Consider the following 25,417-nt stretch of genomic DNA (forward strand, 5'->3'; position numbering starts at 1 on the left):
GCATCCATCTGCTGTCTCCCTAGTTGCTTAATTGCAAGCTATTTTCTTCACAGTTATTACAATTTGATGTAGACACAGAAACAATGTAGCATTCACACAGACGTGTACCACATGCTGAGGCCACAGTTGCACTAAAACTATGACCTGACAGGAAACTACTCTTTTTATTACCCAGTTGTGCTTTTTCAGTACAAACGTGATGTCAATGGCCTTACCATCTATGAAGTTGAGGGCAGGCGCAAGCGTAGTTCTTTCTCTAAGCCCTTGGGTCTGTCCATGATCCATGGCTAAAAGCTGCAATTCCAGCGTGTTGTGCCAGGAACGATGCAGTGAGCAAGACAGAGCTCTGAGGTGGAAGAGGCAATCCATGTGAGATCTCATGAACAGCCTGTACCCTCATAGCCTGCAGCCGGGGAAGGATCTTATCCCAGACTGTCTTTAAATCACTCATTTACATTACAATTTCCTAAAACATAATGACTGTCATTTAAATTGCCAAGCAGGCCCTGCAGGTTACTAGACAAAAAATTCTTATCTGGCAGCTTCTCCAGTATTTTCTGTAGTGGGAAACGTCCTTCTCGAGCTAGAAATAACATTCTTCATCTGCCTTGCTGCCAGCACCATGTTAAGAGTTTGCTCATTTGATGATGGTGGCAGAGAGTGGGGCTGGAGCACAGCTACTTCCACTCGGAAAGAGGGATAAGTACTTCATCTTACCAGTTGAGAACCTTTAGTTCCTGTCAACCAAGGTGTCAGATGGAGGCAGTGGGTGCAACACCAAGAAAAAAGGAGAGAAGGAATATCATCTTCACTGGTCAAGGAGAGTATTTCTTTGTGGATTCAGTCATGTCAACAAGAAAGTTTGTTTTTGCATACAACAACACTGTGTGTGTGTTGTTCCCTGTCACACCAACTGAAAAATGATCCTGCAATGAAAAAGTCTTTTCAGAGCTGTAGATCCATGATCCTTGTCATGATACCACTTGTTTATGACTCTTCAGTCTTTTGCCTTTGATTTTTCTGATAATTTATTCTCTCTTAAAGGAGAAAAAACCCTCAGTGTTTTCAAACACTCAAGCAAAGTCTAAATGATAACTAGAAAATGTTATGAACTAATTTTAATACATACCTGGTATATGACCTGCCATTTTAAGTTACTTTTATTGATACTGACTGGTAGCGAATGCTTGGGAAAAGAATAGGGAAGGAAGTGAACCTGCATAGATTGACCCTTCCAGGGACATATGCTTCCCACCTTCTGCCAGTCAGCATTTCTATGGCAATGTTTAATAGCTATCGGCTGCTCCACTTTGTGTTACACTGTCTGATCCCTTTTTAACCCATTTTATCTTCCTGGTCTTCCCAACACTGATAATGAATTTCACAATTTGATAAAAAGTCATGTGAAAATCTCCAATCTTCTTGTTTGTTTTAAACTTTCTGCTTGCTACTTTCATTGAGTGACACTTGCAGAACACTGTTGAGCCATCTTGGCAGTGTAGACAAAATTCGTCCTTATCCTTCTTCCACAGAGGGTAATATACAAGTCATTTCTCTGTTCGCTATTGCATTTTTCTACTTTGTAGATAATAACTTTTCTCTTAATATCTGATTATTTGAACAATGCTAAAGATAATAGCCACTAATGAAAAAGGTGGTCTTTCCATTTCTCTTAAGCTGTCAGTGGTGCACCTCTGTCCCCAGAGTGAGTAACCAGAAAGTTCATCTAAACAAAAAGTGGATGCTTTCTTACAGGCCTATCTCTGTGAACCTGCTCACCAATGATGCCTGTCCTGATGCAAAAGTAGGAGGGGGAATGTGTGTCTCTGGTTGAATGGGGAAGAAGAGAGGGACAGGTAGTATATCATTACGTGTTTTGTGAGCCAACTCAATTCTTAGGTTCAACTAATACTTTTAGCTGCATAACCAGCATCCCTACTGAAGGAAGTAGGCTTTACCTCAGCCACTCATGCTTATCCTTGTATCTCCTTATTTGTACTGGCACAGCTGCCTGTGGAGGTGTATAGTGGCTCAAAATTTAAACCACTCTTGTTTAAAAACTAACGCTGTAAAAACAGTTGATTTTCAGCCAGATCTATATCCTGATTTGGTTTTATGGTGTGCCTGCAGCAATGCTTGTGCCAAAAGAATGATCATAGGATGAGAGTGAGAAGTCAGAAGTGAGGTGGAGAAAGTAGAACAGCTTTTTTTTGATGGGCATGCTGGAACAGGCCACAACCATTCCCTGACACTGAGATCAAGTGGTGCATTTCATTCTGCATGCAGGCCGTTAAGAGTTATTTGAAAATAAGCTGGCAGCAGGCAGATGATATGTTGAGAATGGTGACTCTTTCACCCTGTCCAGACATTGCCTGGGAGAATGCAGATTGGTACGGGCTAGTCTGTGTAAGGAGTGTGCTCACATTTAAACACTATTGAGCTCTTATGGCCCATTTTGAAATACCATTATTGACATAGCCTGTGAATTCCTTTCTCATCAGTACCTAAAATTACACATATCCCATTACTCTGTAGGCTACGTGAATATTTTGGTTTTCCCATGATTAATTATACTGTGTTTATCCACAGTGAACTTCACTGGCTTTTTTGCTGCCCAAATGTTTATGACAACTTCCCTCAGCCATTGAAACTATTTCTTTGTAGTCTCTGTTCTGTTTTTTAGTGAGCTTTTATGATGTTAGAGGATACTTCTCTTAGATAGTGCAGTCTTTTCAAGAGCCTCTTACATAAGAATTTAATGAAAAGTTACTTGAGTTCACTCCTATTCAGAAGCCTATTGACTTCGTAACAGACGGAGGCATGTTTACAGAATAGGTGTCAACTCATCTTTAGCTAATATGTCTAAATAGCTCTTTTCCTTAGCACAGTTTTTTCCAAAGTACCTTGCTCTGTTGTTCCCAAGGTCATTCCAGTTCTTTTTCAGAGATTTGCATTATATCCTTACCATTTGTCAGTTCTCTGACACTGTGGCTGTCTTGAATGATCAGGCTATCCACCACAAGTTTCAGACCACCAACTTTTCACTTTGGTTACTTCAGAGCTGATGGCTTCTTGTTGATCAACTTATTAATGTGTTCTAAGACATCTTCTGCTGACAGTCCACGTTGAGACAGTTTCTCAGACTTGCTGTCTGTAAGTAATGGCTATGAGGTGGAATCTCCTTAGCTCTCTCACCTGAATGAAAACCCATGTTTAATTTCTAGTGATCTTACCTGCTTTAGTGCTACTTTTGCTGCCCCTTTGCCTGAATGCCATAGCATTCATGTCCCCTGACTGTAGACACCTATGGCATAGGCACCTACTCTTGAGCTGCTTGTCTGTGACATTCTTTCAGTGAAAAGAATTAATTCATTACCTCACTCAGGCAAATATTGAAAGTAGACCCGGGTGAGTGTCCCCCTAGAATATAAAAATATAAATAAACCGCTATCTGTGCAATCAATGAGACATGAATCAGTTCTTATTGCACTTAACTACTTTTGCCCAAGAAGTTACCACTGATTCAAGTCTCTGGGGTTGCATTGCATTGCCTTGCAAAGATGCATGGTAGTCTCTTGTCCTGGAGGAAGCCAATTGCTCTGTGGTGCCTGGAGAAACAGTGTCCTTCGTGCCTCCCCAGGCACTCTACTATGCTCGCATGCTGGGAAGTGCTGTCAAATCAAGCAACATAAGGTGAAGAAGGAAGATTTTGTATCTCAAGGGTATTGTGCCTGCAGATGTATAAGGGCCATTCTGAGATATTTTCATTCTGATATTTTGAAAAGGTTCTGGAGAGAACATGTAAAGTAGGAAACAATCTTGGTTTTCATATGGCTGCAAGGCTACAGAGATTGAACAGTATCTTTAATGATGTGTATACAAAATGGGCTAGATCATAACAAAAAAACCCCACGATTTAAAGCACGTTTTAATAAGGTAGTGCTTTTATGTTTTTAAAAGTCTGAACAGGCATTCTGAAATATGATACATTCACTTTTTTTAATTTCAAAAAAATAGAATACATTCTGCTTTATTTTTTGCAGTTTCTGAGTTCTCTGTCATTTTTTGTGGCAGCCTAAATTGCATTCAATAAATAATAAAGCAGTAAATAATTTTATCTGTTTAATATTAGCACTTGCAGAAGAAACATATCTTTTTGAAGACTTCAGCTTATCTAGCACCTTTTCTTTTCAATACAAAGTTGATACAATGTATGGATATCTAATTTCAGTTTTATGCCAGGCATCCAGTTTACTTTTGTCAATTTATGCAAATAATTTTGGCATCCCAGGTTTTTATTGGATTTTTTCTGCATGAATACAGTTGGTGGCATTTGAATTTATCATCTATGTGGGGAACTTAGATGTATAAATGTATAATATACATATTTAAAAGCTTGCTAAATCATTTTAATAGCATCTCATTTCAAAATTTTACTCTAGCTTTGGCTGTGATCTCAAAAAAATATCTATAAATCATTCTGAGCTGTGACAGCCACTGTCCAATCAGAAGGACTACTCCCATTTTGATGTGAACACTTACTGACTGCTAATAATACTAGCTAGCATTTTTAGGTTTTTCTATAATAAGATTGTCATCATAATCATGTTCTCCTGGTTAATAACATAGCCTTCACTGAGGCTGCATGATAGCATTAAACCATTGGACTACATTGAAATAGCTCTTGATTTATATCAGCTCAAATGAGATAGGCCAGTGAAGGCTTTATTGTAGAAATAATGCCATAGAATTTACGACAAAACATTGACGATATTGAAAAAAGTAGAGAGCTCAATAAAAATGTGGTTTTATTCATTTTTCAGCATCTTTTGAATGAAAACAGATCTCCAAAAATGCTGATACTCCAAGATGATTATACATTTCCATATAGTTCCAGTTATTGTTATTGTTTGGGATGTTAAAAAACAATTATGAAAACTCTGAAACAAAAAGAAAAGAAGGAAAAAGTATTATAGAAAGTAGTGTAAAAAAACCCAAAACAACAAAAAAACCCCAACAAAACTGGGTTGGTCCAGCTGACTGGGCCATTTTTTATAATCTGATAATGATTTGATAAACTGAAGGCATATTATATCAATAAACTGTTTTTTCTTGCACTGCCCTCTTTTTACCAGGCTGATTGCATGGCATAAGTTCAGGTTGGTAAGAGTTAGGGGATTCCTGAAATGCCCATTATTGTAAGTGAAATTCTGCACTTCAGATAAATAAGACATCATATTCAGTTGCAAAACTGTAAATTGTTTCCTTAACAGTGTTTGATTTCTAGAATTAATTTCTACTAAAGTCTGAGAGTAAATAAATAAATCTTCCATTGTTTAAGGCACCTTGCAACTTTGGTTTTTTTCCTAGGACTTTTTTTGGGGGAGGCCTTATAAGTTTGATGAAATGTATGTCACACAGTGTGTGCTTGGGGTTTGATTTCTGCGGGATCTGGAATTTATACTTGACTGGCCAAATAACAGCCTTGTAGGGGTGGTGTACTGTGCTTATGTTGTCTCTTAAACCTGTACTCCAGCAGGACAAGATGCCTATTGTTTCTTTACCTCTGTGTCCTCTTGTAACAGAATGAATATTACTGTAGGTTAGACTTCCTGTGGAAGAACAAGTTCAAAAAAGAGCGGGAGGAGATTGAAACCATGGAGAACCTAAATCGGGTGCTTCTGGAGAATGTGCTTCCAGCCCATGTAGCTGAACACTTCTTGGCAAGAAACCTGAAGAATGAGGTCAGCCATCTCTGTATATCCTCTGCTCTGTAAGAAAGCAGCGTATCCTGAAAATATCACTTAATGCTGATTTGAACAGTAGGTCCATACAGCGAGATTATAGATTTACAGTCACTTTCATTCTCCCTCACCTACCTGAAAGGCTTGCTTTACAGCACTGAATGCACCTTACTACCTTGAAGTAAAAAATGTGAAATTATCTTAAGTGGCAATGCACTTTGCCTTTTGAAGGAAAGTAAAAAGGGTGAGAAAGAAGAAGGGGATGGTTGAATCAACATGAATTTAAATTTAAATAATATGCATTCAAATGCTTTTTCCTTTGTGATCAGAGTGGAGCTGCATCCAGGTTCTGAATTTTCTTCTGGTGACTGGAGATCTTGCTTACTGGAGAGAAAATTAACCTTTTCCCTGAAACAGTGGCTATTCTAATTCCAGAAAGAGGTTCTGAACACTGAACTACCTGTTTACTCGCTGCTTATGAACCTAATCCAAGCACCAGAAAAGTCAATCAAAAGACCCCTGTTGTCTTTGGTGGAAATTAGATCTGCTCTTAATATTGCTTTGCAGTTTCAATAAAGCAAAAAACAATGAAAAAATAAAAGCATTTAGAAAGAGTAGCAGTTCTAAAGATCTTAAATGCAATAGTTTGAATTACTTGTGCATGCTGAACAGTTGTTCCAAAACTGACAAAAGAGGGGAGAGGGCAGCTTTAGGGATTTGGTTTTGATCTCCTTAGTCAAAAAGAACAATGTCTTCCTGTCCTGGTTTTGGCTGGGATAGAGTTAATTTTCCTTTAGTAGCTGGTACAGTGTGTTTTGGATTAAGTGTGGGAATAATACTGATAACACACTGATGTTTTAGTTGTTGCTAAGTAGCACTTATCCTAAGTTAAGGATTTTTCAATTTTCCATGCTCTGCCAGCAAGCTGGTGCACACGAAGCTGTGAGGGAGCATGGCCAGGACACCTAACCCAAACTCTCCAAAGGGATATTCCATACCATAGGACATCATGCTCAGTATATAAACTGGGGGGAGTTGGCTGGGGGGGTGAATCACTGCTTGGGGACTGGCTGGATATCTTTCAGCAGGTGGTGAGCAATTGCATTGTGCATCACTTGGAGGTTTTTTTTTTGGTTTTATTTCTCTCTCTTTTTGTTATATCTCTTTTCATTACAATTATTACTATTATTTTTATTATGATGATGATTATATTTTATTTTAGTTATTAAACTGTCCTTATCTCAACCCACAAGTTTTACTTTTTTTTTTCTGATTCTCCTCACCATCCCCCTGGGTGGGGAGAAGTGAGCAAGTGGCTGTGTGGTGCTTAGGTACCAGCTGGGCCTAAACCACGACACTTTCCTTTCACTGTGGATTGCATTAAGCAGTACTAATCAGTATTTTGTGTCAGTACTTTAGTACTACCTGCAAATATTCGTTTGGTCACTAATGTTGAATGAAAACTGCTGTGGGGTTCCTTTGAACCCAGTGAAGACCTTGGCTGGAAGCCAGGTTGGCTCAGCTCCAGTTCTCAGTTCAGGCATTAAACACAGCAAACCATCAGGAGATTGCGTTCTCATTTATGTGCTATTCCATCTCTGTTCCCCAGCAGAGCAACACCATCTGCTCACCTTTGTATTGGCAACTGGATTTATATTGTCACCCCTCAAGATTCGTAGGTTGGGATGAGCTTTAGTAAATTTAGTGAAGAACAGAAATTGTAATGTGCTGGGCTCTCCCATCTATCATGTCAGCTGAAGTAAAAATGACTGGATGTGATTGTAATGATTTAAAAAAAAAAAATCTTGAGTTGTTTCTTGTTTTGTTTATCTTTAAACACAGTTTTCAAAGAGGGAAGAGCCTTTCAAATCCCTGGAAATGTTCAGGAATAGAAGCATCTGTTGTGTCTTCAGATTTGTTTCAGTGTCAGCAAGGATGTGTTGAGCCTTAAAGGACATTCTGTATGTGTGTATGTGTATACACCTGAGAATATGTTAGGACAGATCAAGCCTTTGTTTTCTTTGTGTGGTTATTTAGGTCAACAGATACTGAACTGAAATTTGTCTGCATTTTCCTTAGTTGCAAACATTCACGTTAATATGGTTTATGTGTATTCTTTTCTGTTTAAACCAGATTTTGAGATGAAAATTAATCTAATGGATGAATAGTCTGTTTCAGAATGCTATTTAGAATTTTATGCATGCAGCTGTATGGAGAAAAGGGAAGAAACAAAGTGTGTTCCTGAAGAACAGGCAGCAGGAATGAAAGAGGAAAAAATGAGTAGATGAGTGCTATCTGGGAGTAGTGGGACTGTACTTTTAGAGGACCAACAAAGGTCTTTTCATAACAGGATACACATTGACTAACACTGATATGGTAAAAGCAAAGTTACTTCAGAGCAAGCTGTAATAAAGGTTTGTTTGCTTTACCAGAACCTCCGGAACTGGGTTTCTGCTTCTAGTCTGTATGCTGGGTACCAAACAGGGTACTTTCCAGTTGAGAGGGTGAAAGATAGGAACAAATATAAAATGAAAAGCAGGAAATGGGCCAGGATTAAATATATCTGCACCTGGCTTGTGCAACCTTTTCCTTTGTGCTGTTACCATCCAGATCCCCTATCAGTAAAAAGTGCTCAGGAGCTTTTGTGCTACAAGCTAACTGGCAAGCACATTACTGAGCAAGAGGAATCCTGTTTCATTAGCTACAGGATGGAGCCAGCACCCTACTTAGAGCAGAAATTCTGCTCCAGAGAAGCTGACCACCATACCCTTCCAAGAGGGACCAGTTTGCCTCATCCATCCTGAGAAGATGTCCAGGCACTGGAGAAGAAGAGGGGAGAGTAAGGAGAGACAACCAACAGAAATTCAGATGTTATCAAAATGAAAAAAAAAAAAAAAAGAAAAAAAAGGGATTGACTGCAGAAGACAGGATAGCTTTATTTTTGTTGAAAGAAGCAAAGCCATTCCTTCCTGGAATAGAGTTACATTTAATTTTCTGATTAAACATTTTGGAGAGTACTGTTTCAAGAGAAGTACTCATAGGAAAATTAAGACACCAAATTGCCACAGCCTTTATTATTATGAATGATCAAAATAAACTAGCTGGGAATGCCTCCTTAAAATTCTCTGACATTTATTGACAGCCACAATTACTACTCATCTGGTTATAAACAGTGCCATTTGTTGTTTCCACGCCGGTACTGTGCTATAGAGCATTAGTGGGGATGGATATTGCCCCAATATTAGAGAGGAAGGAAGAGAAATGGGACTTTTAAATGTCCTATTTGTCTTCTGGTTCCTGTATTATGAGGTGGTAAAATGAAACCATCTTCTACCATCTCTGCTTCATTTATTTGGTAATATCATATGCCTGCAGCACTGCATAGTTTGTCTTCTTTTCCTGTAAGGTTTCAGTTGTAGCTCCTAACAGACCTGTATTCTTATGAATTGAAGTTATATTCTCAAATAAACCTTTACATGGCATTAGTTTCCATGAACTATTTCAGATATGGCACTGTCCCAGTATCACGTCCGTGCCTAGAGTTTGTCTGTTTCACAAACTTTACAACCAGTATCTCACCAGCAGTGTAATTCTGGTATGTTTTACATGCTCAGGATGCAAAATCAACAGGATTCAAAAAGCAAATAAAACAGCTGCTATCTAATGTTTATTTGGTAAATTAAACCAACCTTTTTTTACTAATTAACAGAATCCTAGGATAATAGAATTGTGTATTGATATTAATTAGAAGTGTACTATTAATTTGGCTCAATTTAATTTACTGGATTTTTCAAGCTGGTAGAAATATGAACAACTGTGTTTTTTTAAATATTTGTCACAGATATATAGAACTTGTTTATTTTGTCAGGTCAAGTTACAAGTGTATGCAATAATCCATGTTTTGAGTATTAATTATCTACGTTTTGCTATAAATATCCTTGTATCTCCCTTCAGTCTTTTATATAACACTGTGAATTTCCCCTTCTGTATTATCAAGGCCCTATATTTGTGATGCAGTCCTTTTTTAATAACCAGCACCGTGTGTGTGGCCTGAATTCCTTCACCCAAAATTGAAATCAATTTACAGGGAAGGTGACTGGAGGAAACAGCAAGAAAACTGAGTTAACCACAGAATGTAATGTCTGTACCTATTCTGTTAACTTGCCTATGAAAAGCACTCAGCACATCAGATCTTAATTTTACAATATTTATATGCAAATGTAACTGTAGCTTCAGTGTAGACATGCCTGAGGTAAATTTGAAGTAGGTAGATGTGAAGCAAAATGCAGACTTCAAAATCTAAACATTTGAGGAATAAGCCCATTAATCTTCTACTGCTCCACTTAACTAATTTCAAGCTAATTTGAGTATATCTGCACCAAGTCTACGTGCATATATGCTCAAGACAAATGCCAGTATATGTCACTGCGGTATTACAGAGTGGACCTGGTTTTAAGTGTGGGAAACTGGAGCCAAGAGAGGTCATCTTGGGCCTGAGCTTCTGAATTTTTAGCGTCAGTGTCATCCTGTATAGTTTCAGGCACTGATCTTGAGTGCCTACATTAGGAAAAATTATGTCTTTAGCCTTTTGTCCATAACTGACTCGGAGAGAGAAATGCTATCTGAGGTGATTCTGCCCATCTAGCTTTAAAATAGCTTCCGGATAGGCACATCTGCTGTACAATATTGGACACAGGATGACTGTGCTTTCAAATTAAATACTTCAGTCAGGTGCTTAAATTGGCTACATTCAGTTGACGTCATCCAGCCAGAGGGGTTCCCTCTCCCCACTGTTTGATTATTATGTGGATTAAATTTATTAACTAGGTGTTTATGGAGGTGGATAAAATAGATGGCAGAAAAATATTATCACAATATTAGCTCTTCATGAAAAACTCTCTTGGCAAGAGATCCAGAACTTCTTTGAAGTTTAGTAGCAATCTGACAGTGAACTCATCGGCTTGTAGATTTTGTTTAGTTGCTTTTCATTTGCACAGTCAGGTCACATTAAAGTGATACTGATTTTGTATATATGGCTGTAAGCTGGATGTCAGGTACAGACAGGCGATTTCAACCAGCTTGGCTTTAAGAATATAAATCATAGTGGTGAATTGCAACAATATATTCCATCCCTACTGCACAGAAGTATGGTGGAGCTTCAGTGATGCTCTGGTTATGAAATCCTCGGAAAATAAAGGGGCAGAAAAATCTAGTAATAAATCATCTATCATCTCCTCCAGCTGCCCATGTTCCTCCCTGTCTGACATTATTTTCATGTTTGCCCAGAAACTTCCCTCACACCTGTTCTGCGATGAGGTGGTCAGCAGTTTTCCCATAGTTATGCTGTTTTTCAGTTAAACATCACCCATAGAGATTCACTATGTCTGTACACATCTGTGTACAAACACACCACATTCTTCCAAAAAGAAACATACTGCTAGTGAAATTGAAAAAAAGCTTTGCTAAGTAAAAAGGGAAATAATATTTGTTGCTTCTTGAACTCACAGAAAAAATCCTATTCACCTTATTCACATGAGTATTGAAATCCTTGTTTTACTCAAATAATATTTTGAGCAGAATTTGACTTTATAGTAGTTTACAGCATCTTTTATTGCTGTGGTTACCTTTGTATATAGATACTAATTTTTTAAAAAAGTATTAGTTTAATAAATTTTCTTTCTTTTTTTTTTAGGATGTGAATTTGACCTGAAAGAAGAGATATTCTAATGTTTAAGGGCAGTGGAGAGGAAACTGAAGAGGCAGGGGGGGGGGGGATGGGGGTGGGAATGGTGTGGTCATTTTTAGCACCAGAATCTTTCTGTGTAGCAGAAGTGCTCTCATTTCAGTGGTCACAGAGGCAGTGGAGAACCTGACATAAATAAGTTTTAGTTCAGGTGACTGCTTTACCTTTGCCTCAGCTCCTTGTTATGGAAAAGAAATTACAATTATTTTATCTTATTAGGCATCTTGTCATTTTAGGTTAGGAACTATCATTGTGTGCATTGGGTTTGTGATTTTGGTTCTGTTTTCTAGTTATTACAATAACACAAATAGCTAAAAATAAATTAGATAATTGTTTTGCAAAATATAGTTTCAGCCATGCAAGCTGGACCAAATTCTCATCATGAGAAGCCTCAGAAATGAGCCCTATCTAATAAATTAGTGAGCCTTTTATGTTCATGGAGTTAATGTTCAGAAGGAAAAAAAGGTAGCTTTAAATCACTAAAATTTTTTCAGCTGTATATGTTGAGTCTCTTTAACAGGTTTACACACTGTTTAATAAATACAACTAAACTCAAAAAATACACCTCCCTTTTCAGAATGAGGACACTGCAAATTAATAAGGAAACTTTTATTTAGAGCTGGTATGACAGATTTTTTTTCTCTATTCTATTTTCTTTTGGCAGGATCTGTATCATCAGTCATATGACTGCGTCTGTGTCATGTTCGCCTCTGTTCCGGATTTCAAGGAATTTTACACAGAATCTGATGTAAATAAGGAAGGCTTGGAATGTCTCAGGCTGCTGAATGAGATCATTGCTGACTTTGATGATGTATGTACTTCTAACAACAGTTAACATATGGTTTCAATCTTAATAACTCAGGGTATGCAACAGTAAGAAAACATACTTGAAAGGGAGAGTGGAAGAGGTGTCAGAAGAACTTTTGTGTGCCTAGTCACGTGAAAATTACTTACAGGGACTATCAAAGGCAAAAGAGATTTATGTGGGATAAATCAGATACTGATCTGACATCATGCTCAATTGCTTTTGATTAACTGTAATGAGAATCCTATGTGTATATCTGATGGAGAAATTTTTGCCCTTTAGCTGCAGTTCACAAGGCAGTTATATTACATGCCATATATTAACTACAGTTTCTAAATACTAGTGCCTAAAGTCAGGTACATAAATCCGTGTCCCCTAAAAGGATACAGCTTTGCGTTATACCTGATCTGTGTTGGTCTCATTATACAAAGCATTGATCAGTCAATACATGAGCGAGTCAAAGGATTGTATATGTTCTAATATTCTATTCTCTGAAGTTACAGCAAGTACAGAGTATGGCTACAGATGGATTGTGAAAAGGCAGCTGTAAAGGTCTCACTGAGAACAGTATTTGTCTTAAAGTTATTAGTGATGAAGATACCAGAAAAAGGCATTAAGACCATGTCATGACTCAGAGAGCACAGTCTGGATTTGCAGATCTGCAGCTATAGAGGGTATTTTAGCAGCAAAACCATTTGGAAAACATTGGAATGTCCAAAACAACCTGGGATATGCACTAAAATCCTTGTATTTTAGTCCCATTGCCATGGGCCATCCCATTGCCATGGAAGAGATGCTTACTTTCAGAAAGCTACTTAAAGCTTAACTGTGGGCTCACATGGTGACTCAGTTCCAATATAAAACGCGTACAAAGTCTACTGACTTTTAAGAGCTGTATGTACAATAAGGTGGACTTTATTCTCATTACTAAATAGTCCCTTTAGAATAAAAAGGTATTTTCACAAACAGTAATTCCCTTTCCTTGCAGGCTATAACCATTGTTTTATCCATCCTTAAGTCCTTCATTGTGTATATATTTGTCAAGCCATTTGGGGTCTATTAAGAGACTGTTCCAAGAACTGATGCTGTTAAAGTAACAATGCTGTTAGAGTAGCAAGGCTGCTGATCTGGATAATGAATAACCATCCTTGTTTTACAGTTATTGTCAAAGCCAAAGTTCAGTGGAGTTGAAAAGATAAAGACCATTGGAAGCACTTACATGGCAGCAACAGGATTGAGTGCTACACCCAACCAAGAACAGTGTCAGGTACAGGAAAAGGTTCCTGCTTAATAAAAAACATGTTCAAATGAAGGCTAAAATTGTGTTCATTAAACTGCAGGTTATGTATAGTGTTGTGGGCTATTTTTTTTTTTTTTTATTAACATAGACTGTATTGTACTGGACAAGTGTATACTTTTGTTTAGTAGTCTCTGTGAATTATTGTTCTATACATTGCAGTTGGAAAATGCCACCTCTGTATTTTCTAAGTCTAAAACAGGCCTATTCTAAATACAATACAGCATTTTATTCTTACATGCTGCAGCAGAGCTGGATTTATAAAGTGTACAAAAGAATGCAAGAATGAATATTTTCCATTGTAAGCTGGGAGGACTGAGTAGCCGTACTAACCATATACTTACAGAACCTTCAGGTTCAGCACTGAAAACGTGTTCCTTTGTTTTTCATTTACTTAATAGGGTAGGATTGGGAACTGCAGTCAGCAGAAATGAAGTTCAGAGAAGCAATTCTTAACTTTTAAGCAAAAACCTTGCTTTTTCCGTGATCTTTAGAGTTCTACAGGTTAGCGACAGAGACACAGCAATTATGAATCAACACATTCTCTGCTAAGGATTAATGTGCTCTTGCCAAACTGATGTTCCTTCTAGACAGAAGTAATTAACACCTGAACTATAGACCCTAAGGATCCCAGGGACAAAAAAGAATGATTTTAAATTAGCTCTGACATTTAATACAGGGAGGTGAAGGGGATGAAGGAAATGCAGAACTGTAGACTGGAGATGAGAAGACATAGAAAACATTCTCAATCACAACTAAAACTAGTGTGTGCACAGAAAGAAATTTATTGTTTGAGTTATTTCCACAAACTGTAAATTGAGAGATCCAAGTTTTGATGTTCCCCTTGGTGATTCAGTACACATTTTCAAAAGAAATCCACCAGAACTCAGCAGCCTTCAGTCCAGATGCCCAAAGATATGCAGGTACTGCAGTACCTAGTGTGGCAGTGACTGACTGCTAGGCATACTGCTGGGAACTGCCCCCATCTTAAGACAAGCACCCAAGGAAGACTAAGTGCCTAAGGAGGGGGTCTGAATACATCAACTGAACAGGAAGCCATCTGTCTTAGCTAGGAGTGAACTCCAAAGGAAACAGGCTTCATTCATCTAAACAGCTGCTCTGGCAAGCACCACTACTGTCCCACCTAGGCTGATGCGTCTACTCCATGAATCATCTCCTGAAGTTGTCATTTGTCCATCTCTTCTGTCACTTTATCTCAAGAATTGAGGAAGATTCAGTTATTACTCATAGAGATCAGTGAGTCCATCTCTTACGAAATCATTCTCTTATCAGGGCCTTACCCTGGGCTGTGGGAGTCCAAAAATAAATTTTCTCCTCAGCCTGAGTGGACTCAAACCAGTATTTAGAAATCAGGCTACACTGTTGATGTATGAGGAGACATTAAATCTATAGCCTTTGTAAGTGGTATAAGCTCTGAGCTAGTAACTAGGGATCAGAGGTGGGTTGCCTTCTTCCTCTCTTCCTCTTGTATTTTATTCATTTTCAGGTCTATTAGATGTTCTCAGAGGTGCTTACTTATTTACCAGATGAGATCAGTGGAGGAACTCTTAAAATTGTGAATGTCACTGGATTTTAAGCATTAACTAGGGTGCTAAAGTGTGCAGCAGTGAGAGGGAGGAGTGTCTGTTGGCCTGTCCACAGGCATAATTTACTATTAAAGGGCATAAAATAGAAGCAGACACTTAGAGAAAATTAATGAGCAAATCCTAGGCACACATAGACATTGAGTGCCTGTGGGATTAGATAGCAGCTAATGAGTTATTTGACAATCAAAACATTAGATTAAGCATGTTGTGGATCTGTCATCTCTAGACTGCCTGATTGAGTAAGTAAAATGCATTCGGGTCTATTGGCCATTGTTTGATCTAACTGATGCTGGACAGGGCACCATCTTTTCATTACTTTTCTGCTGCTGCCTGCTGGCATTAGGACAACCCTAAGGGTTTAAGTGCTTTCAAGTGTTTGGCATATTTTGATTGTATTCTCACAGCAACTAAGGCTGAGGAAAATTATTTTACTCTGTTTGTTTGGCTGTTTAAATTCAGGAACCCGAACGACAGTATATGCACATAGGAACCATGGTGGAGTTCGCATTTGCCTTGGTGGCAAAACTGGATGTCATAAACAAGCATTCATTCAATGACTTCAAATTACGAGTAGGTATGTATCACAGGATTTTTATGAGAATATCATGGAGGAGGGGGAGAATTCAGTGTGAAGTACTGGCTAATTAAAGTGTTACTAGAACTGACCAAAAGGGCCATGAAAGTAAATAGCGCCATCTTTACCCCATTTAAAGGCAGCTGACATGGTATTGCCCATTAACCATAGCTGCTGTTGTTGCAAGGAGTGTTTCAAAGCAGGACTCAGAAAAGGGCAGTATTCCTAAGTAAAGAACGGTTGACAAAATATGTTCCCATGGCTCTGAATGGTTTTATGGTAACTCTATAATAATTATTCTAGAGGTTGTTAACTGCATACATTTTTTAAGCTTATCAATATCAAAGGACACAAGAAGTCTCTGGACAGGGCTTTACAAAACCATATAAATTGTTTTGGAGGGCAAGAGCTCTAAGAGGCCAGTGAGGCTGGAGTTTGAAATATTTTAGATGTACTGAACTCAAGCAAGCATACAAAAATGCATCCTTTCCTTCCCAGTATTAGACAGAGGAGGGTATTTCTCTTTGTTATTCTGTGGTTATTGACAAATAAGAGCAAAGATGACAAGTTGTTTATATTTAAAATGGGTATCCCTTATATTTCAGCTTCTAATTGCTTCTACTTGTGCATCATGGTATTTTAAAAAAAGAAATAGGCAGCTGCAGTAAGGCATGGAAAGGATGATGAAATAAATTAATTCAGAGCTGGTCAAGAACCATATGTTCCAAAATGTTTATTCCCTGATAGCAGTACACAGCAGTTTTACAATGCAATGTGTAACTTGGAAAGTGTGAAATGAAAGCAGTAAATAAGTATTGGAAAGCTATAAATCCTGTAAACATGTCAGAAATATTTGATTTCCAACAGTTACACTCCTGTCTTGTCTTTTCCTTGCTGTGCCGCTTGCTTTTCCTCTCGGCTGCTTCTCTCATGTTTATTTCACAGTGCCACCCACTGGCAAAATTTGCTAATCTGTGTTCCTTGGAGCACTCCTTTGCCAGTATGTTTTGTATTGCTTGCTAGAGTTAAAAAATGACAAAGCAAATCTGAAGTATGTTTCCTTCTCAGAGTGTTACAGAACTTGATGGGTTTAAAGAAACGTGTAGAGATACCATATTTCTGTACAGAATAACAATTCTCTTCTTGCCATAGATGGCATGTCACATACTTGCAAACATATCGTGTCAGTACAGATAAAGAGCTGCTGAGTGTCAGGGCTAATCCACAAACTGATTAAAGCAATACTGACGCCCTTAAAGTGGGGATCATGAAACAAACTTTTTAGGGGAAAAAAAGATACCTACTTGTGAATTTTAAAGTGTTTGCTATAGGTTCCAGAGAAGTCATACTTCTTTGCTTCATGAAATGAGAAATGATTAACTCTACAAAGGGACACAGGCCCCAAACCGGCACTTTTGCCACCTTAATCCAGTATAGGCACTGCTGAGATCTTCACCTCCCATCTTCACTTCACTTCTTCTCCACTTCCCACCACCGCCTGGCCATGAATGCATCTGATAACCATAGCAATTAAAGCCACAGAAACATCTGAACAGATTCTGTCTCTGACATAATCCCACTGTAAGGGTTTAAACCCAAACTGCCATTTATAAAAGCCTTCCTCAGCCAGCATCTAACCCCAGAATTGTTGCAACTCACTAGAGGTCTCAGCTTTCAACCCTTGTTTTCTGTGAGTGACTGAAAGGCTAGTTGTGCCTTAGGAGGTACACAGCCTACTCTGACATTGTCACACAAGAGATGGTAGCACCTAGATTATATTTCAGGCATTCCTCCCCTCCTGTTAGCTAAAGTGCTTAATATATTAGACAAGGTCAGATATGCTTTTTCAGCAAGTTTTGCACAGGTACTGCTTTTTTTTTTCAGAACAAAATAGAGGATGACATGTTGTTTTCCATATAGCTTCATGGTTAGAACATTGGTCTGTGTTGTAGGTGAACTTAATTTGGTTCCTGCTTTTGGCTGAGGCTGCTCAAGCATGGGGATGCCTGTTCCCTGGAGAATGCTATGAGCCCAGGCTGTAGGATACTTTGGGATATTCTCTCTCTGTCCTACTGAACAGTATTTGCTGAACAGTATTTACCTTTTTATGGAATAATTACATGTCACTTTGGGCACAAGAGAAAGAGACAGATGGTATCACCCTCTGTTAGAGCATTCACCTGGACTGAGAGTACTACTCATCCAGCCTTGCCCCCATTCACGTGTCATGCAAAAGAGACCCACACTAGCAGGAATGACATAAAGCAGAACATCCCAGAATGCCTGGGTGGCCAAAACTCATTCCTAAGAGATATGGGTAGAAGTCTCCTTGAAGGAGGAGAGATCTGAAGCTGGCTTTCCAGCCCCTGAGGTATTACTCAAACCATCAGCAGTGGTGGTTCAGGAAGAAGATAAAAAAATAAAAGTCACCTCTTGGCCATTGTATTTTGAAGGAAGGTCCCACCGCACTGCCCTAATTTCTGGACCATGGCAGAGCGTATGCTACACACATCTCTTCAGTATTCCCTACTAGCTAGCTTGGGCTACTCAGCAGATGACTTCTGTGGATTCCACTCTTAGGTCCCTAATGCCATCTACACATTGGATGTGATGAGGCAGAAAGAAACACCCATGGTGCAGTTGTTAATGCAGTGTTGCAAGGCTTAAATCCCTTTATGCATTTAATCCCAAGCACTTAGACAACTATTTATCATGTTTTATCTGGTATTCTTTAGGGTTTGCATATTTCCCCAGTTTTCTAAATTTAACTGCTGCAGTCACTTTTTCCAGGGTTTCCAAATGGTCTTATAATGTGGTCGCTAGCCCATGCTGCCATGTTATATATGATCCATGCTAGATGAGCCAGCTCTGAGATGCCTCCCCATGCTACAATCACACTTTCATTTTGCTGCATAGATATATTACTAGGGATGGTTTCTGTTAAGGAATTAATAGAATTCAGTTATTGATGTGGAGATAATTTTAGAAATCCAAACTACTCACTTGTCCAGGATTTATTTCTCATTAGGTCCAACCTGGCTTTCCTGTTCACTGAGCTAGAAATTTGTTACTTTACTCCATCTTCATCAAATTATTTGAATGCATATATTTATATTGCAGTTATTTAGCACCATTCTGTGGGCAATCCAGCCTTCAGAACAAGGCTTCAAATCCTTCCAGCTCATTCACATTAGTTTATTCTACATCTAAGAAGCAAAGAATACTGTAAAAGTTATTTGATTTGGCCAACAACTATTGCAGACAGGAGAAGCCCTTTTCACTACAAGTAGAAATAAAATAAATTTTTGTATGTCTGTTTTCCCAGAAGCTGCTGCTCTCCCACAGTGTGTTCCTCATGCTATGTAATAAAGGCAGTAGCAGGTTATTAGGATACTAATGGGTGAAAATATCAAATTTACTCAGGATGGGAGGGAGCAGTAAAACTAAAATTAGATGAACTAACTTTTGGCATTTTTATAATTAACATCCTCCTGCTGTAAACGGTTGATAAAAAAGTTGTGAACAGACTATTGGTTGCTGTACTCACTATTTAGTATGGGCCAAATATGATGTTCATTGACTTGATATGTTACCAGATGCACTTGTGTGTCCTTGTTCAGTGGATCTTTGTTCTTAATGTTAAGTTCTGATGTTTTCCAGGTATCAACCATGGACCTGTAATTGCTGGAGTAATTGGAGCTCAAAAACCACAATATGATATCTGGGGCAATACAGTAAATGTGGCCAGCAGGATGGACAGCACTGGTGTCTTAGATAAAATACAGGTAAGTTTTGATTTTGTCTAGTATTTATGTTAATCCTTTGAGTTTTGTGTTTAAAAAACATATATTTGTCCACTAAACAGGTCTGTGTTTTGGAGCTAAGGATGCCTACAGAAAAAAATTACCTATCATCAGCTGTATCTGTACATTTCAAAAGAACTAGACCTTAGGCAGCAAAGTAAAGAATTAAAAGAAAATTATAGGAAAAATGGGAGGAGAATCAAAACTTTGTCTTGACCCTTCAGAGGAATACAGTGGAGGAAGTCATGGGTTGCCTGGAAATGCATCCCTAGATTAAGAGAGGATTTGAGAGAAATCACATTTCTCTTCTGTGAATTTCTAAACTCGTAAAATACTAGCTACCTTATCTTTGAAGGGCATTCCAGATGATAATTATTCCTAAATAAAGGAAATTACCATAACTGCTGTTAAATCCATAAAGCAATCATGAAACTCCTTTTAATGAACCATGCTGATTAATAACCTTTATAGATCATTATCTGTAGAGATTATAGATAGACCTGTATAGAAAAGACCTTCAATTTACTAACTTTCCAGTAATTCCAGTCAGGGATCACTTTTTAAATACCTGCCTAGTATGGTACCTAGCACTTTGGGATCCTAGCATGTGATTGAGAGCACTCCAAATCTATGATTGAGACTATTCAGCACTAAATAATGGAAAAATAAAGTTACCAACTGTTGGTCAAAACTGAAAACAGAAGGGATGTCAAAGCAGTGACATCTGCAAACAGTTGCTTGCTTCACAAAAAAACACAGACAGTCCGAGACAACTGATGCTGTTGAACAACCTCTGTCCTAGTGGGCTTTTGCCAAAAATGGCAGAACTGCCTAAAGTTTGGTTCACTGCCAGTTATGTGAGAAACTAGCAACAGCAGTTCTGACAGATGACGCTAGTGTCTTACTATCACTTCATTCACACAGCCTTAGTATTTGCAAAAAGATGGGAAAGCTTGGGTCTACCGAAATGAAAAACAGCTCCTGAAGTTGAGAAAAATGCTATATGAGGCAGTGTTGTCCCTAGTGCCATTAAGAGTAGCTACGAACCCTCTGTTTTCTACCAAATTTGGTACTCCATGTAAGCAATTAGAATGGACATCCAGTGACAGACTGTTTGAAAGCTCATGTGCTCAAACTTCTCTTGAGACCCTTAAAGGCCTTATAAGCATTACAGCAAAACCCTTATAATTGCTCAGAACATATGTTCTCTTCACACTCTGGAAGAAGATTCTGCTTTGCTCTGTTATCAACACTGGCTGTATTACTGTATTGTTGCAGGTTACAGAGGAGACGAACAACGTCCTGCAAACATTGGGGTACATGAGCACTTGCAGAGGAATAATAAATGTAAAAGGCAAAGGAGAATTGAAGACATACTTTGTACATACTGAAATGACAAGATCCCTTTCACAAGGGAACGTGGCATCTTGAAGATGCTTGTACGTGTCATCAATACTATATTTTCAGGAAAGTATCACGCACTTTTTAACTACATTTTGGCCCTTAACATGCGTGCTATTTTCTGGTATGTGGCACTTATTTTAATATGGCTGCAGAATAGTCCCATGAGCCATCATTTTGCACCTTGATATTCCTATGTTCAAGGACAGTTGCGATGTACGCTATAGGACTGGAAGATTGTACTGCTACTTGCACTGTTATTCAAAGACAAGAAAAGAAGGAATAGGAATTAAAAGGAGATAACTCATACTGAAAGGACTAAAAAGAGTTGTTAGTGACAAATGAGGGGAAAAAAGGCAATAAAGCTAGGGGTGCATACTATTTTCTGATGCATGGTGTTTTCTGGAAAATACAGTCGCTCCCCGATAGCATCCACTAATCTGGTATTAAAGTATACAGTATTTGTAAATAAGTTTACTCTGTCCACACATGATTTGGATGTGATCACCAGTTGCATCTCATAGCCAGGGACACGTTGGGTGGCTTGCTGGCATTCTTTCTGAAGAGAGAACTAACAATGCTGGAATAGTTTTGTATAAACGTGTCAAATGTTTTGAAGCTATTGTCTTTTGTAAGGTTAATTCATTAAAAGTTTATATGTACTTTGTCTTACTGTTGCTGTCTCTTAGTTTTGCTTCCTTCCATGGCTTCTGTCGCTTTGAACCTGCGGGTCCTCTGCTGCTGCTGCTGCTGCTGCTTTTTATTCAGCAGTTAGATGTTAAGGCAGGCTATGGCCAGATCTCTCAATAGCCTTGGTCATTAATACTTGCTAGACTTGCTATTCCCTTTCAGAAATTGAATCACCTCTATTGTCTTCAGTCTTGGGTGGCATCCTCGGCACTTTGCAGTCATTTACTCCCTAGGTGATACAGAAGACTTACCTCAAATCCATAAACACAAGCAAAGTGGGGGATACTGGAGACAGTAGCAGTGTTGCTACTTTGCAACTGGCCTGCAATGCTTAAACAATAACTAGGAGAAGCTGTACAGGAGAAGAAAAGTTTTGTTTGTTTTGCACTTTGGCAACCTCTTTTGTCCTTGCATGCCTTTCCCTTAACTTTTATAATGCCGGATTTCATGGGATATTTAAAATAATGTAATTTATCAGGACATGAGTATGAGTGGAAGATAGAAAAAATGCTATTTTGTGGATATTTGAGATTAATTTAAATCCCGTTGAATTTAAAAGTATCACACTTTCAGAGTTTCATAGATGAGACAGATGAAAGACTAAAAAAGTAGGTAACTGTACTATCTATGTTCCATTGAAGCACTGATAGTAAAGATTTAACTTTTTCTTTGCTATAATCAGTACTTGAAATGAACATATTCTTTTAATCATAACATCCTAACAAGACCAAAATTAATAAAATCATCCTATTTACAAAATAGCATATAATTACAAGATTTTTTTCTGACTGATGCCATATGAATATAGAAGTCAACTTATGTATTATTAGCTCTGGCATGCTATTGAAATGTAAAAAGTATTCAGATTTCTCATTCATGAAACATATATTTACATTTGTGTGGCACTGGTGTCCTTTCAGAAGGAGTTCTCAAAATTGTGGGTCACAAATAAATGGCATCAGGCCACAGTCTCGCTGAGTGTGGCACGGTTTACTCACAGCAGCCATCTGCCCACTAGCATATTGGAATGGCAGATTTCAAAATGCCTACACTTGCAGTAAAACAGACAATCTGAATTTTGGTCCCCTTAAGTTAGTCTAAAAGCAAAATGCAAGTTATTTCAGTTATGTCCAACATAACAAACGATGTCTCACCCAGAGCTGGAGACTTTTGATCAGTAACTCTCAAGATAGATGCTCAGTCTAATAAAATGTCATTAAAAATATTTTGTTGGCTTTATGATTTCTTCCTTTTAATTAATACATTAAGATAAATATTTTCCAGTGGATTGACAGACTTTCCAAATAGCTCACGTGGCAACAGAAAAAATGTCCCCGTCATTGCCTAAAACAAGCTATCACTTAGCTATGCTTAAGACTTCTCCTAAATCCCTCCTCTCCTTTACTATAAATTTGTCTAGGAACAATTAAAAAGTTATTAATCTCTCAGACTTTGAATGTACTCTGTGCTGTTAAAATCATTCTGGTATTATCACAGGTCAAAGCAATCATTTCTTAGTGTGGATGAAAACCCTTTATGTAAAGTTGATTATATTGTACTGTTGTATCTATGCAGCTTTCAGGTATAACCTGTACATTCAGGATTTTGATTTTCATTTGTATTCTTGCACATCAGTAGCAAACCTTGTACCTAACTCAATAGCCTTGTTTCTATGATTTTTATAAAAGTTAAACAGTATTTTACTTCTGCAAGCCATGAAATTAAATATTTGAATGGCCATTAGCTGCCTGGTCCAATGAAATATAAAGAGATCTATGTGCCCTCCAAGAGCATGTTGAAAATGCCCTTGTTCAGAGCAGTCGTGTTTCACTGGTGTTCTTCTCTCATTTTGTAGTTGCATTCTAATTCTTGCAGCCAAATCCTGCTAAAGAAAAGAAAGTGGGCAAAAGATTATTATACATGCAGTATGATGCCCATATAAAGAAAGGTTCATACCATCCTCTCTCTAGCCTTCAGTTGCTGAGTATTATTATTATCATCTTTCTAGTGCCAAGAAGCTATTTGTATCCAATAAATACTTTTTGTCTTCCAATGCATTTTATATCTACTGTTTATACTGTTTTATTTTTCCCCTGTCTAGATTGACCTGGAGTTCTTGTATCCTCTTTCTTCCTCTCCTGCAGCAATTTCATCTGCCTCTCTAACTGGATATAACACTGCTCATATATCAGTGTGTAACTTGAAAAGTTTTATGATAATCATACAAATCAATATTTAACATTCTATATATTCTGCATCACAGTAAGGCTCATCAGGTTCTACAACTTCCGTGTTGGTGCCGAGGTTCATAGACCACTAGCAAACCACAAAAAGCGTGACTTCCAAAAGTACAATGCAAATGTATTTCACACCATGAGGCAGCAGCCAAAAGATCAATATAAGAGTGATTCGCTGTGGTCTGGTAAAGTGAAATCCAAATGGCAACACCTTGGGAGCCTGCTGGATTTCTTTTTCAAAGTCAATGCTTTTCTCCAATTTATAGAGGGCTACCAAAGGACAGGAAGAAAGATTAGACTTGCAGATGTTTTTGTTAACTACAAAAGTAGTTGGGATTACCTGTAAATTAATGCTATTTAGCTGTTGTTTCTAAAGAGAGACATTAGCATCACATGCTGTATGGAAAGCCTTTTTCATTCTCTATATTCCTTTATGATTCGTCTATTTTGTAAAACATCTACAGACTTTCCCTTTTTCCACTACAGCACAGGTAGTTCAATCTGTGTGTTTCTAAAGCAACAGCTGTGCCTATCTGAAGGTAGAGCTGTTGAAAATCTCTCCTGTTTTGTTTTCAGAACCTGACATCAGGACAAATAATTAGCTATGTTGTCAGGATGCTTTATATAGCACCAGATTTACTGTTAAAAGCAATTACTAGCTCATCCTCTGATACGCAGTTTTCCTTCTGTATGAAGATATTTTAATTTTTCATTGTCAGATAACAGATTCTCCTTCAGCTGACCTAGATACTACCCTTCAACACTTTTTACAGGTGGACCCCAAACAATTTTAACACTAGGGCTTTTTAGTTTTATTCTTCCTTTCTTGTCTAAAATAGTGGAGTGACTCTGGGGAGGAAACATGTAGAATGAAATATATGTGCCTTAAATAAAACATGCAATTAAGAGAGTATTTTTGTCCCTTGAAGTACTTCAAATCTGTGTGGATTTGTCAAAAGTGGTGTAAAAATCAGCTGTAGCTGGTTCACCCTGAAGTTTGCTACATATTAATTTTAAACATTTTCAAATTTAGGGGCAGGAATTATTCAGGTCAGTGTAGTTACTAATATGTCCAAATGCAAGGTAAGGACATTTTAATCCTGTTTGCAACTATGAAGATATGAACCACTTTATGTTGTAGGATGCCACTGTTCAAAGCAATGATTCTGCCAAGAATTGTTTGAAATTTTTCGATGGAGCATTTTTCAAATATATTTGTAGCCATTGAGATTCTCTTCATGAAAATCTCAGTTTTGACAGGAAAAAATGCACATGAAATATTTTGAAAGATTGACATGCCTGGACTAGAAATTTTCATGTTTGCATTCCAAAACTGTTACAAATAACAATTGTTATGAAAGTAATGTCACCTCATGCATAAAATTGTGTATTACTCTACTTACCAAGAGGGTTATTGAACAGAATATTCGTCTGAAATGGAGTATCCATTCAGCAGGTATAAGTCAGCATGCAAATAATAATTGCAAATTATATCAGTCAACCAGTTATCATTTTA

At 37.9% G+C, this 25,417-nt stretch overlaps 1 protein-coding gene across 2 annotated transcripts in view; it reads left to right on the forward strand.

Moving 5' to 3' along the window:
* ADCY2 (adenylate cyclase 2) overlaps positions 1 to 23,726 on the forward strand; it is a 235,559-nt gene extending 211,833 nt beyond the window's left edge. The window contains exons 20-25 of one of the 2 annotated variants that reach the window (XR_012623430.1): positions 5,586 to 5,744; positions 12,152 to 12,298; positions 13,452 to 13,559; positions 15,656 to 15,766; positions 19,431 to 19,555; positions 20,852 to 20,978. Coding sequence is in view for 1 of the 2 variants with exons in the window: in XM_074825640.1 (XP_074681741.1) it covers positions 5,586 to 5,744; positions 12,152 to 12,298; positions 13,452 to 13,559; positions 15,656 to 15,770; positions 19,431 to 19,555; positions 20,852 to 21,004 (807 nt within the window). In the remaining variant the exon portion in view is untranslated. Of the gene's footprint in view, positions 1 to 5,585; positions 5,745 to 12,151; positions 12,299 to 13,451; positions 13,560 to 15,655; positions 15,771 to 19,430; positions 19,556 to 20,851 lie in introns of both variants that reach the window. The other variant, XM_074825640.1, reaches the window with a different exon arrangement.
* Positions 23,727 to 25,417: the final 1,691 nt, after the last annotated feature.

The sequence above is a fragment of the Strix aluco genome, chromosome 1 (genome assembly GCF_031877795.1).
Source record: "Strix aluco isolate bStrAlu1 chromosome 1, bStrAlu1.hap1, whole genome shotgun sequence".
NCBI lineage: Eukaryota > Metazoa > Chordata > Aves > Strigiformes > Strigidae > Strix > Strix aluco.